Raw genomic sequence first — 14,841 nt, 5'->3', positions numbered from 1 at the left:
GCTCGTTTATCTGTTTTTGTGTTCTGCGCAAAAAGAAACGGCCCGCTTTTTTTTCTGTTTTCACACAAAAAATGAAAATTCCACCTCATATTTCATTTTGTTAGTGGGCGGGGCTTTGAAACCAGGCAGTGCTGTGCCCTTCACAATAAAAGTCTCTCTGTCAGGTATGTCTATACATGTATACATCTGTATGTTTGGTTTACAGTTTTTACCACACGCATTTAAGCTTCAATACATCATCAGAAGAAAAGCCACTCTACAATTCAATAGTGGATCAAATCAGAGCAGGGTCTTATATTGCTGTTTATTAGGCTAGTTGGTGAATTTAATCTGACTTGAACCTGTCACCAAGGGCGCTTCCCTTTTTTCTGCACCAAAATTACATTAGATCCTCAACAGGTTAATTAGATTCCAAACAGATTCCAAACAACACAATATGGTTTGGTAAATGAGTAAAGTGACATTACAATGTAAAAATCAGCTTATTTCACTTGATTCATGCCTCTGGGATTGTATGTCAAAGAATATTTAGCCCCAAAATGACTTTTATAACACATCAGAGTGACATATGGATGGATAATTTTGTGAATCTGACTTATCAATCGTGCGTGGGAATTGGCTCAGATCTGAGCAGGGGTGTATTTAGTGGTTTGGGGGCCCAAGGCAAACCCAGTCAATGGGGCCCTCCATGTCCTTGTAACTCATCTTCCTCTGAGCTAGACTGGCCTTCCCTGGGTCCACTGTCTCTGTCCGAGTATCAAGGCATGAGACAGTGCTAATCTTGTACATGGTAACATAACGCAACTAAATGTATTTCCTCAAGTTCTGTACTTTAGTTTGATTTTGAAAAAAGTGATTACATAATTTAGCCCACTTTGTTCTGGATTTGAAATTGTTTATGGTCAATTGACAGCTTATTTGTCCCACAGTGAGGAATTTACTGAGTAACAGTAACAAACAAGAAAGTATAAAGTGAAAAACATTACAATAGGTAAATATTGAAAAAAATAATAATTAAGTAAAGAAAAATATGTAATTTTAAAGCACAACATAAAACTGGAAAAAAAAATCTACTGAAAGAGGTGATATTTACAGTTACCATACTTTTAGGTACTATTATTTTAAAGCTAATGTTTTTTTATTTGACCCCCTGTCCAGTGAGTTATGTAGCCAAAAAAAGAGATTTTGTACAATAATGTGTATCACCAACTCAAAAAGTTTGATTTTGAGAAAATGATCCTATTTCTTGGGCTAGATAAAGTCCTTAAAATCCTAAAAGTCTTATATGTTTATCTCAGATCTCAGAGCAACATTGTTTTGATTTCCAACTTGGTTGAAAATAAGAAAAAATGGGGAGAAAGAAGTGTTTTTTATTACTTTCTTCCTGAATCAAATTGTCAGATGTGTTGTAACATGGAATAGCCCATTGAATAAGAAGGGAGGGGGAGTACCGAAAACCATCATTAAAGATTAAGCCTTTTGATGTATTTTGAAGCATGTGAAGTAAGATTTAGAAAAAAAAGAAATGTTTTCAATTGAAGAGAACTTCGCAAGTCGGTTTTTAAGAGATGCTTTGGGGGCCCCTGGGAATCTTGGGGCCCCAGGCAACTGCCTGTGTTTTCCTAATTGTAGCTACGCCCCTGGATCTGAGTGTAAAAACGAGCTTATGGTGTTTGTAAATGTGGCAACAGAAAACAATCGTAATTTACACAACACGCCCCGAAATATTCAAGGTTCAGCTGGCAGGACCCAGGGAATTTACGACATGGAGGGACACTTGACGGGAAAAAGGAAACTTCTCCATGCTGGTAATCCACAACGCCACAGTAACAGTGGAGAGATATGGCGCAGCATTATTATTATTATTATTTAAGAAATCACTGCAGTGATTCAGCAGTGTGGATGTGACAAACTAAAATACAGCAGAGTTTGAAATATGTAATTTAAACATTCTTCATTTATACTGTGATTAATTAATCTGACTGTGGTGTCTGACTATTAGAAGCCCCAATATTATTAATTTTTTCCATTCAGGTTCAGAAACGTGGAAAGTTGGCTTATAAAATATGTCTGAGCTCTGAAAGAAGCTGCAGACTCAAGCCTGAACCTGTCATAGACTGAGGAAGAGTGGAGCTGTTTCCAGGTCTGCGTCAGTTTCACGTAGAAGTGACAGAGGGACACACCAACCTGCTCTGTGTCAGATACAGATAAAACATTTTTGATATTGCAAACTTGTTCACCTATAAATTGATCTCATCAACTTCATTTGTGGTCGTTTTGGTGCCTGACCAAGATGTGTATTGATCATGCACAATTACACACAGGTAGACCAGAGTTTTATGATTATTTGTACCACGAGGCGAGCACATGGGATGTGATCTCATGTAAATGAACGTCTTTTGTTATGAAACTGTCACGTTTTCGCACACAGTTCACATTTATGTGATATTTTTGTGAGGAGTGAAATAATGTTCACAGTAAATCCTGTAATTAATACAGCTTCCTTAAAAAAATCCAGGCTAAAAGTTTGATCCAGCTTCGTCTCTCTGCAGAGACTTTATCATGGACATGAGAGTGTATCAAAAACTGATAACAGCATCCCTATTTTTTTTTGTTTTTTTTTTAAGTAAACTGATAGAGGAAGCACATTTTTTCTTTCAGGGAAGAAATGAGCTGACAGGTGACGCTGCTGCTCTTTCATAGCAATGTATTTTACAGATTGGCAGAAGAAGAGTGTTTTCATCTGTGTTGAAGGTTTGGAGCTTTGACACCCAGTGAGAACGCTACTACATTAAAAAGAAAAACTGCAGAGGAAACCTACAGGGGGCGAGTTCCTGAGAAAGATATCCTCAGCTTAATTCAAGGAAGAAAAATACCAGGAGAGGTTTGTTTAGACTTCAGCTTTGGAGATTGATCACCAGATGCTCTGTTGTGATTAAAAAGTGGTGATGCTGATCTGATGCAAGGTGCTTATGCTCACAACACAGTGAGTTGCTCTCCCTTCTAAGAAGACTGTGTGTTCAGGAGCTAATGAGAAGAAGCGGAGCACTTAATCATATGCATTGGATGTCAGCAGCTTTGATCATTTTATTTTAGGTTACAAGCATTTCCACATATTTGCAAAGGATTTTTCCAAATTCATTCTCTTTAGTATTTCTCATAGGAAAATTAAAAAAAAAAAGATAACAAAATATGTCATGTTTGACAATTGAGAGAAACATGTTTGAACATGGTCAGTTTTCTTAATTCAGTTTACTAAACTCTCTTTGGTTGAAAACACTGGATTGAAATCTGTCAGTTTTTTTTGCAGAAGCATTTCTTGTTATGATTATGTTTACTGTGATAATCACGAGAAAGATTTATTAAGTACAAATTAAGACACATTAGAACAGCTGTAGAAAATGCAACATGAAATAGGTACAGATAGAAAAAAAATCTTTTCAATTATTAAAGCTCTTTCAAGTGTGCAATCTCAAGCAGAAATACCCAGAAATCATTTTCAGCTTCCAAAAAAGCTTTTGGTTAAGTTAAAAACAAACTTTGCCGAGGTAGTCAAGACACTTCAAGGTTTCAGAATTGGACTGTGAAAGTTTTGTCTTAACTAACTACCATACTGACAATAAACACATGCTTTGTTTATGTTAATAAGACTTCAAAGGTAAACTAAAAAGTACCGTTGTCAATGAATGTATCTGAGCACTTTACTGGCAATGTCATTTATAAATCAAAGATAGTGTAGATATCAAAATTCAGGAAAGTGCGAGGCAAAGCAGGGAGAGAGAGCAGGGGGAGAGAGCAGGGGGTAACAGGCGAAAATGAGAGCAGCAGCAGCACATCTGTAAGGTCAAGGTATGAGTGGAGCAATAGTATGTGATGTAAACTCACGGTGTGTGTGTATGTGTGTACATACACAAACACAGACATGTTTTCATGAACTTTCCAGCATCTGAGAATAAAATTTCTATCTTTTTTTATACAAGAAATGTTGATATCTTTTAAACATAACATTCAAATACAAATTTGGCTCAATTTGAAAGATTGTAGGAGCACGTTACGACACAGACGTAGAGAGAGCTTCCTTTTTCTTAAAAGCGTGTTTGTGTCCATGGAGGGCGTTGCTCTCAGGCTGTCCTCTTGCAAACATGGATGAAGTAGCACGGGGCCTGGGTCTGGCCATGAGTGTATGTTTTGAAATCTCCATACACACTGTGCTCCAGTTTGTTGTTAAAAGCCTCGCTCAGCAAAGATTTGAAGCTTTCCAGGCGATGAGGATAATAGGACAGACGGAATTTACTGCAGATGAGAAAAACACAAGAATACACTAATTATAACTCCTCCAAACACTCAGCAAAAGATTGTACCTTTCATTACATGTAATAAAGTTCAATAACCTTGACAGTAGGGATTAAAATATTAAGAAGTAGTTCTTAAAGGTCCCATATTGTGCAAAAATCACTTTATTAAGTCTTTTAGTGAAATTTGTGGGTCTTTGGCTTTCCTCTCAGTCCACAAAATGTGATATTTAATGACAAAACCTGTACTTAGTAGTGCTTATGAATGTAAAATCGACATCAGGGATTCCCTTTTTTGACCAATCAGGAGCAAGTCTGGCCTGATTGGTCCACCGGAGCAGAACACCCCGAAACTCCTCCCTGCCCACTCCTCTCCCCGCTGCTGAGAGAAATCTCTCCAGCAACGGGGAGGAGAATGCTGAAGTTGGAGAGCCATCACTGCTCTGTTTTTGGCTGTAAACAGCCACAGAGTTCCATGCACAAGCTTCCCATCTCAGAAGAAGACAAGACTAAGTGGCTAGAGTTCATTTATCAAGGAAATGTGCCAGCTACACTCAGTAAAACTGTGCATGTGTGTGCTAGTCACTTCACGGCCGACTGCTTTTCCAACTTTGGACAGTACAACAGAGGGCTAGAGAATAGACTGGTCCTGAATCCAGGCGCATTACCAACCATCTGCCAACAAACCTGGTACCCTGGAAATGTTAAATGCTTCTAAAGTGCAGACTTACCTCACTTCAGGAAGGTTGTGCAGCGATGCTTTTGGCACATGAATGGTGTAGTCCAGAGTGATCATATGAGGCTTACTGTTCACCCAAAGCACTGAGGTGGAGATGTCCTGAGTTAGATCACTCTGAAACACACATTGGCACAAACATATTCAACATGTGGATGAGTTCTTATTTTCATCAGTACATGCAGAGCTTAAGTTAAAGCCTGATACGAAGGGAGGTTGTGAAAATGAAAAGTTTGCAGATTAAAATCAAAGTTAAGGAGACTCTAGAACAAAGGATGCTTTTTACGCAAGAGATAAAGTCATTTTTCAACTCAAATAAAATCCCATCTTTCATTTTAAGTATAGAAAAACATAGATCTTTCTTCCCCCGGCAAAACTTTTTTGGCCTGCGTCGAGTTGTCATAGAGACTTAGATGTGCTGTAAATCAACCCGGTCCTGTCCGACCTGATCAGGAAGCTGAGAAATAGTATAGGAGTAACTTACTTTGGTGCTGATAAGCTCATTTTGAGACTTTGTTAAAGATCAATCAGAAGTTACTGTCCCTTTACATGCAGGGGTCTCTTGTGTCAATTGAGGGTTCTCAGACTGTATTCTTCAAACTGAACTAAAGAGATGAAGTAATTAAATGGATTAGAGTGGGAACTACACAGTCATGCAACATCAGCATGACTAACAGAGCACTAACAGAGATGCGGGCATCACTATATATATAAAAAAAAAGACTAAAAGAAGCTTCTGTGCTGGCCAAAAAAGCTTGGGAAACATATTGCCATGAATGGAAAAAATAACAGCTCAGTATTTTCTATTTGGAGTAGAAGTATCAGATCAGGACTTAGTATCGGCTGATACTCAGAATGAAATGACTGGGACTTGTACTTGGGGGCAAAAAACCTGATCGGGACAACCCTAATGACATCCAAACTTGTGCAGGAGGTGTATTTATTGCAGATCTACATGATTCTCAGAAATGACATATTTTGGATCCAAAACAGCAAATGTGCATGATTTTGCATAATTAAATGTACCAAGGCAGTTATGATAAATGTGTTGATGAATCATGAACTATAAGGCCACTGTTCACAGTCATAAGTATTCGTTTATACTTGTGATATTTTTTTTTTACTCTTAAGTTAAACCTTTCCGACTATGCTATCACAAGGCCCTGGATGCAGCATTAATGTGCAAGTACTATACTGTACATGAGAACACGTACAACCGTCGGGAAAAAATGTAGCAGCAAAAGCACAAGGAGTACAGTTTGCAAACAAGTCCTTTCTGTGTTGAGAAACCTCAGTACCTTATAGTAGATATTTTTGCCTTGTGGGGCCTGGCCGGTCTCTAGGATGTAGTCATAGTTGCGGTGATCAATGATAAGGATCCCACCTGGTCTGACCATACTAGCAATGTTCTGTAGAGCCAACTTTTGATCACTCTGGTCCCCTGAGAGCAGCACAATATAACTTTATAGATCATCACAGTGAAAACTGTCGTAATGCATTGCATAATATTATTTGACATTCAAAAGTAGAAAGTGTTTCTTTAAATGTATACTTCACACACACAGAGGGGGAAAGTAACATTGAGCATGGTTAAAAGCTTTGTTCTTTACTCTACCTTTAAAGTCTGGTAAATGGGCAAACGAGTTGCCAAGGCAGATAACAGCATCAAAACCAGCTCCTGGTTTTTGAACATCCTCTGGTAATGTCAACCAGTTGGCTTCTTCAATCACTTTAGTGGGGAAACAAAGAAAGAACACAACAAGAAATCATGGTTTGGACATTTTGTCTAATAATACACAATCAATATGCCAAGTTCTGAGCATTACAAACGTTACAGTTTGATCTCATCATGAAAAAGGCCGTACCCCACTGGTCAAAAGCCGGTTCTTTTCTCCTCTCCCATCTTGACTTCAGTGCATACTTGAGCATTTTGTCACTGGCATCCACACTCACCATATTAAAACCCTCCTCCACCAACATAATGGAGTCAACTCTATAAAGGAAAAAGATATATACCATGTTACAGGAGTTCAATTAAGGTAAGACCCAATAAGATCTTCTGATAAGCCAAGGATTTTTTTAGGACTTTAATTTCTGAACATTCATTCATTCATAAAAAATAGTTCATTTGACTTTTTTTTTCTCAAAAGTTTAAGCTGTTGCCTTGTTGTAATGTAGGAGCACTACCAGAGAGTGGCAGTAGCACATCTAAAATCTGTTTGCTAATTGCCACTGAAGAAAAAGGGGAAAAAAAGCTCTGGGATTAATTATCAGTAAAATGATTGAAGATTACATGATCCTGAACTTGAGAAAAACCGAAAAACCCCTGCAGCAGTCAAAGGGTTCTGTGTATAATTTCTCTGAAAATACACACACACATGACATCAGGGGAAAATAACATCAGCACAACCTGACCTGGATGATTACTTTTGTTTGGACACTACTTTTAATCTAGTCTCTTGTACAAATTTGCCCTGGTTCTTTCTCATGCTAAAACCCTTAGGGACCATAGGAGTGAGAAAAAGATGAAAATTAAAAAAGAAGGTAGTTATCACTCACTAAAAACTTGGTTAGTGCAAGTTTATTTACAATGCCAAGAAATGCACTTCTGAAATACAAGTAAAACATTGTGTATGCAATGACATCATCTGAACAAACTGAGAAAAAAAATAAAATAAAAGTAGGATTATGGAGTTAATTATGGAAGTTCTGGATTTTCTTTAAATAAAATTATTATTATTATTATTATTATTATTATTGTTGTTATTATTTGCAGGAACAAGAGAAGAACAAAACGATGAAGCAGATAAGAAAAATCTTAAAAAGAAATGTCTGTCTCTCTCTCTCTCTCTCTCTCTCTCTCTCTCTCTCTATATATATATATATATATATATATATATATATATATATATATAAATATATATATATATAATACACACACACACACACACACACATATATATATATATATATATATATATATATATATATATATATATATATATATATATATATATATATATATATACATGCACACACACACATTAAGTGTAGGCTCTTTGGCAAAACTACTGCAAAACTTGGTCTCGCCCACACAGATAGCCAAAAATAGTGAGGCTATTTGTAACCCCATTCAACTGTCACTTATACAGACTGGAAATAGGTCAGAGTCCATGTGGTCTACTATGCTGGTGAAGGATGATCCCTGCTGCTAGTGTTCTTTGAGATATTAATCTAACATTTACTTAAGAAAAACAAGAAGTTGCAGAGTTCAGCCTGTGTCCTTGCTGCCATTCCTGCAGTGAGATAAACTATCAGCAGAGGTAAACAAACTGAAGGGAACCAGTCAAAACTACCCCCAGGCAACCCAAAGCAAGAAAACCAACCCCAAACATCGTACAACCATTCAACACACCTGCACAAAAGTAGACAATTTGCTTTCCTAATTTATTTTCTCGATTTTATCAACCATGGTATTAGCAGACTGCTAAAAGCTGAGCTGGCACAGTGACATTTTGTGCTGTCATTCCAAACCCCCCAGCCTAATCCGGGTTTTGTTAAGATTGTGAAGTGTCAGCGGACGTAATTTTCTGTTTCTACTGCTGATTTAAAATACTTCTTTTTTTTTTTCTTACTGTAGTAAACAGTTAATAAGCGTACCGTTATAACAGTACGTTGTGATTGAAACAGCGCAGTTTAGCTTGTGTACGTTTTAACTTCAACCATATTTTTTTTCGGCCACTGGCAAAAGTGGCAACGTGCAGAAAGTAAATGTCAATGTGGTATGATTAACTAGCGGATTTCTAACCTCCGACGTGGAGCTGCTCTAGTCACTCATTTTCTGTTATTATTTTGATTGGACAGACTGCTGTTTTATATCCTTCAATAGCAACGCGTGCTTCATAAGGAAGTTTGGTTGAGACGTTTACTGCCATGCCAGCCCAGATATGCAACAACCGATAACATTACCCTGTTCCGCAAGCAACATCCAGGACTTTCCGTGCTCCTTGCTCTTTTAGCAAAGACACCACCCAGCTTTTGTATTCCTGCGTCCTGCTCTGCGTGTCTCCGATGTACAGCTCCCAGACTTTCGCCGCTTTGCCGTCGGCATACTGATCAGGCAGACCTTCGGCGGCCACACCAAGCGAGCGGGTCCTGAAGACACTGTCGACCGACATGCTGCTGCTTACTGTCAGGGGAAAACCGTTATTTTCAGCTTATTAAACAAACTGAAAAAATAACTGAGTTTCCTATCTAATATCTATATGTGGCTGATTCTTCGACAGGTGTTGCTTCTCTATGCTTGGTTTTAATGCAACGTAGTGTGAATGGGAGTGGTGGGGCAAACTTTTAACCAATCACACCAAAGAATTTACTGACGCCTTCTTTGTGATTGGACCGGGCACAGGAAGACGCCCCGCATCCGTGTTTACTGATTGCAGACGTTTCTGATGCTGAAAAAACGTTGTTACATCAGAAATGTGCAGTATTGGTTTTACAGAAGCAGGTGAAGAGTGTTTTACGAAGACAGACGAATTTAACACACGTAGACAAAATTGTTGCCTGTGATAGGCTGTATCCAGGGAGCTTCACTTAAAATGTGGCACATATCTCTCCACCCTTTGCATTTTTAATCTCTCATTTTATCAGATATTTATTGCAGATATTTGTTCTGAAATACAGTTTTAATACTTGCAATATCATTTATAAGTAAAAGGGGAAAAAATGGTTGTTGGAAGTTGAAAGAAGATTTAAAAATGGAAAATTTACGGATTATTGTCACCAAAAACCAGACAGGACGGGGTGTACAAAAATAAAAGGATAAACTGCGCTGAGAAAAAAAATGCACTCATGTCGTTGTGTAACCAGAGGTTATCAGTCACTTAAACATGTTCAACTACAGGGCAACCTTTATTGTATCTTTTGGTCACCTATCAATGGGGAACTCCTCCTGTTGTGATTGGCTGATTATGTCCGCAGGGACCCTAACTATCAAATGTCAGACAAAACCAGAGTGTGCTGGTACAAACCCTCTTTCACCTGGATAATCTGTGTTATGTTAATTATTACTATCAGTAAATCATTAATTATACATTCTCAATTAGCTAATAAAAGATAGAGTACAGCTTTATTGAACAAAGTACATTTATTTATGGGGCCACTAAAAATCGTCACAAAAAACTGGTAGATAGAAAAAACAGGAAAGCAGCCTCGCAGCAGTGGAAATGAACACACTGTACTACTGCTGGTTTGGCCAGCATGTTTGCACTGTCCTGTGTTTTCCTGATGGGCCAAGTCCTTTCAAAGGTCAAGGTGGTGGACTGTTGAGGTCAGAAAGGTGTGTGACTGCTTTGTGGGAGACAGAGATGATGGTTATCGTACTCTCCCCTGTCCATTCAGGATTGTTGTGAGGAAGAGGAGAACCAAAATCACAGTCAGTTAATCAGCTACACATACACATTATGCCTCCACTTTACCAACCTTTAGTATCATTAGGCCCAGTGGGGTAGTGCAACGTATGCGTGGGTGTACATACCACTTCTTTTTAACTTCTTGCAGACCCCATGCAGATCCTCCATGGGCCACTAGGGGCAGCGGATCTCCTGTTGAAGACCTCAGGGTCTTGCTCAGAAACAACTTTTCACCGTCTATAGAGAGATTTTTTCATACTGGAGTCTTACAGTTTATGAAATTATACAGATTTTCCTCCTTTTCTGTGGCCATGCTGACAGCTTTCCTAGTTCATATAATAAACTACAGCTCAGCAGCTAAATGTGTATGAATGTCTTCAACTGTTTGGGTTGTCATCAATGAGTTTTGATTGAAAAGTGTGTGTTTTTGCAATTTAATCTGCATGACTATACATATTAAGTTTGATAAGTTGTAATGAAACTTTACATCAAAATATACTTAATTTATTTGAAGTATTACCAAAAAGCTGTTAAAGTAAAATTAGTAAACTTATGAGCTAAATTCTCATAAAATCTCTAAGATTCCATTAGATGAAGTGTATTTTTGTTTTTTGTTTTTTATAACAATGACTGAACTCAACTAGAGGGAAATTTGTCATGTAACTGAAACACATAAACCTGATTAAACAGACCCAAAAATGTTTCAGCGTACAGTTAAAGAAAACTGGCATACAGCTTTATTTTTTACTTATTTCCTTAATTTCTTAATTGATTGTTGCCCTGAAAAGAAGATCAGACAGTTCAACCTTATGCAGCTCGTAGATCATCACAAATACGGAAGCAGTGTGCAGTTTGTTGTTGCATTTTTTACTTCAAGTGTTGTGTTGTCTTATAGATGTCCACCAACACTTTTATATGTTTACTGTGAAAATCCCCTCAGTGAGCTGTCCCTTTACCTCAGATTACCTAAGAAAGGAAAAACAAAGCTTCACCTACATCTCTCCCACTTCCTGGTGGGTGGAACCAGGAGGCCAGCCTCCTCACCTTTTGTGCTCCTTTTTCTCCCAGACTCCTCTGCTTGTTTGTCAATGTTTGACTATGGTTTGTTTCATTACCTTACAGAATCATTATCCTTAACACTTTTAATTAACCCATTACTGCCGGAATTAATTTACCAATGGATAACATCATATTTTTGTGTGTTTTTGCGATCTAAAGATACTAATTGAGAGGCGTTTGTAAATACAACAGATATAAATAAGTGATATTGTATGCAGAATATGAATCAGTTGGCATTAGTGGGATACAAAGGTCATTTCAGCAGCATTGAGAACTGATGTCACAAATGCTGCAAATTCACAACAACCGCCATCAAGGGGTTAACAAGCCTGATATGAGGCTGAACTGGTTGTAATTTTCTTACCCTTCATCTTCAGTGAATGAGTCGACTCAGTGCAGGGCAGAGTCCAAGGCCTGGGCTTGTAAATAAACCTTAAACCAAAATGCATATGTATCATTTACTATTGTTTCGCTGACTTGGCTTCCCAAACTATTCATTAAACAAGCTTTGTAACTTTGTTATTGTTTTAGTTTCAGTTTTAATTGCTGCCTGCAGCTACAGTTAATCCTGTCAGCACCATTATTGGATAATGCTAGGATATAACAACAGATAATCTGCTTTAAGAACAAAATAGGTTTGACGTGCAACAGGTGACAGAATTGTTAATAACTTTCTCAAAGTCTCTCACTAGATCTTTTTATTTATATAGAAACAAAAACCAAAATACTAAAAGAATGCATGCAAGAGGGCAATTTTCTTTATTATTTTGGCCATGCATTCTAGCTCTTTTCCTCTCAGGTAAGCTCTGACTTGATTCATGAGACTTATTTTAATTTCTTTTTCTTTTTAAATTTGACCTGGCAATTTTCTGTTTGGGAATGTATTAACTGAAAACGTGCCTCAATATGTGCATAAATGTGATGTTTACCTACAGAAAATGAGTTGAAAGTCTTAGAGCCACGTGCCTTCCCTGAAATTGTTCAAATGAACATTAGGTGGCACTCTAAGGACAAGAACGAACAAATTTAAATCCAAGTTTCAGGAATTACAGCAAATGGAAAAATACAAATCACTCTCATTTTGAAACTCATTTACAAAGCAGTTTGTTTAATATTTGTACAAACATCAATGTCTTTATAGAAAAAAAAAATCAACATTTTTGTAACAAGAAATAACATTACAAGAAGTAAACAGTTTTGCCAGTGTTATTTGGGTGAATTTTCAACTTCATACTTAATCCTTATCTACTGAGCATAGTTCATCTGACAGATTAACTCGCTGGTTGTTGTTTTTTTTAATTATACCCGTCAAAACAAACAAATGACTGTCATTTTAAATCAGTCAACAAAATTTTTTGTTCAACCTGTGACTAAAACAACATTTAAGTTCTTTGAATATAAATTGAATTAAGATTTTTTTTTTTTTTAAGGTAAATTTTCTCCTTATTTCTGCTCATAAAAGAAACTGAGTGCCCCAGTCCCCCTACTCCAATACGACAAAAAAGCTACAGCTTGTAGCAGGATATCTTTGCTGAGTAAGAAAATGTTTTTGTTGTTTTGTTTTTTTTTTTATTGTTCTTTGTTTGTTTGTTTGTTTGTTTGTTTGTTTGTTTTTACAAGTGGAAAAACAATATGTTGAAATGCTGACTCAGCATTTTAACATAATGACAGCCCTGATAGTAATAATGTGGTGTTAGTTACACCTTGTAACGCCACATTAGGTAATAAAGTAATACATTTTCACTTCATTATGTATTAAGGACGCATTTTGTGACAAATTGTTTGATTTACTCATTACATGCGGGAGCCTGCATTTTGTAATAAGTGATAAAATATGTAAGAATTTTCTTACAAAATGTGTCGGAGTATTAAGAAATGCGGAATTAAAAATTCAAAATTGAGGATTTTTTCTAATTTTAAGAAGCTCCCCTATGTTGTGTGTAACTCCGAAAAAATCCAAAGGAATTAGAAATACATCTCAAAGTATGAATGCACAGGCATACATCCTCATTTGAAATTTATTTTAGCACTCAATATTTTCCACAGGAGCTGCAGATTGTTGATTTAAATTTTGATCTCTTCCCCTCTTGACTGCATAAAATCTTATAACAATTATAAAGGCTACTACAGCCAGAGCGAGGAAAATCCATATCCACAGAAAACCACCAGCAGTAGCAGAACTCTTGGACGTGTTATTCTTAGAAACTGGTTTAACAAAATTTATCGTTATAGGGGTTGCAACCATAAATTTTTTATTGTGTGCTTCTTTAACGCATTTCACTTGATCTTTAAGCACAAATCCTTCTCTACAGGAGCACACAAAGCTCCCAAACGTGTTTTTACACTCTTGATCACACCCATCCATCGAACACTCATCCATGTCTTCACAGACTTTTTCGGTAGCTATATAGCCAACAGGACAGGAACACTCGCTATCAGAGTTTGTTAGACATACTGCAGGGCATTTCTCTTCAGAGCAGTGTATTTTGCATCGCCTTTGGTCAACACTGTCTGGGGTGTATCCCTGGAAACAAGAGCATTTATATCCCCCTGTAACATCTGTGCACAGATGTTCACAAGGACCAGCTGAGCAGCCTTTAGAGCTCTGGAAAAAACTGGAATCTGTAGATTTCTGAACCTGACATGCATCTTTGTGCTTCGTTTTGCACAAATACCCATCGGTTTTGTCGGTACACAACCTCTCTATCAACTTTAGATCATGTGAAAGAGACACACACCGTGAGGAGCAGACTATTAAGCCTTCATTCCAGTTGCAGAGGGATGGGATAGAGCTGCTTTGCGTACTACCAGAGGTCCATGTGTAACCTCTCAGTGGAGCTGAAAGGTTACTGCAGGTGCCAGGAGGTAAATAGAGTCCAATCCAGAAGTTGCCATTGAATTCTTGATTCAAATAGAGAAGGATGTTTTCATCTATCTCACTCTGAAAAGTCACCAGCTCTCCCTTCCTGTCATGGCATGCCTCTTCAGCTGCTTTAAAATCCACCCTTTCTTGGTTCAAAGTAACACAGTCACTCCCAGAACAAAAAGGTCTACAAATGTTTCTCTGCCTGTGGCTGGATCCCGTCTTCACAGACAACAAAAAGATAATCCAAATCACCATTGTGATAGTCGTCATTGGGAAAAACAGGGTCAGTTTTAAGCAGTTGGTGATGTAGTGCAGTAAAGACTCATGCTGTGAGCAGAGAAAACAAATGGGGGATTTAGTCTGTGACAGCCTACTCCGGAGGCAACACCCCTTTCAGACAAAGACAGGAAGGAAACCAGATAAAGCTGGACTTATTTTTCTCCAGGGATAGTAATGGCAATATTCACAATTCCCCAA

At 37.6% G+C, this 14,841-nt stretch overlaps 2 protein-coding genes across 2 annotated transcripts; both read right to left on the bottom strand.

The window, feature by feature from the left end:
* Positions 1-3,177: 3,177 nt before the first annotated feature.
* Positions 3,178-9,336, bottom strand: gnmt (glycine N-methyltransferase). Its single transcript, XM_074692140.1, has 6 exons — positions 8,998-9,336; positions 6,894-7,021; positions 6,644-6,757; positions 6,327-6,469; positions 5,024-5,145; positions 3,178-4,293 (listed from the first exon to the last, which is right to left on the bottom strand). The coding sequence occupies exons 1-6, from the start codon at positions 9,204-9,206 to the stop codon at positions 4,122-4,124; spliced, it is 888 nt and encodes a 295-aa protein (XP_074548241.1). The 5' UTR covers positions 9,207-9,336; the 3' UTR covers positions 3,178-4,121.
* Positions 9,337-12,702: 3,366 nt separating this feature from the next.
* Positions 12,703-14,634, bottom strand: LOC141806886 (thrombomodulin-like). Its single transcript, XM_074692587.1, has one exon. The coding sequence runs from the start codon at positions 14,632-14,634 to the stop codon at positions 13,522-13,524; it is 1,113 nt and encodes a 370-aa protein (XP_074548688.1). The 3' UTR covers positions 12,703-13,521.
* Positions 14,635-14,841: the final 207 nt, after the last annotated feature.

This window comes from Halichoeres trimaculatus, unplaced genomic scaffold (genome assembly GCF_033239565.1).
Source record: "Halichoeres trimaculatus isolate MK-OKI-2021-1 unplaced genomic scaffold, fHalTri1.1 fHalTri1_scaffold_17, whole genome shotgun sequence".
NCBI lineage: Eukaryota > Metazoa > Chordata > Actinopteri > Labriformes > Labridae > Halichoeres > Halichoeres trimaculatus.
Note: the sequence above shows the minus strand (reverse complement) of the source record. Positions and strands in the feature narration are given on the sequence as shown.

Bases quoted from the DNA above. Each gene is read 5' to 3' on its own strand.
- gnmt (XM_074692140.1), bottom strand. From the start codon at position 9,206: ATGTCGGTCGACAGTGTCTTCAGGACCCGCTCGCTTGGTGTGGCCGCC. The intron at 6,470-6,643 runs GTAGAGTAAAGA...TGCTGCTCTCAG, and splicing joins CCATTTACCAGACTTTAAAG to GGGACCAGAGTGATCAAAAG. The intron at 5,146-6,326 runs GTACTGAGGTTT...TGTGTGTTTCAG, and splicing joins GCAAAAATATCTACTATAAG to AGTGATCTAACTCAGGACAT.
- LOC141806886 (XM_074692587.1), bottom strand. From the start codon at position 14,634: ATGACGACTATCACAATGGTGATTTGGATTATCTTTTTGTTGTCTGTG.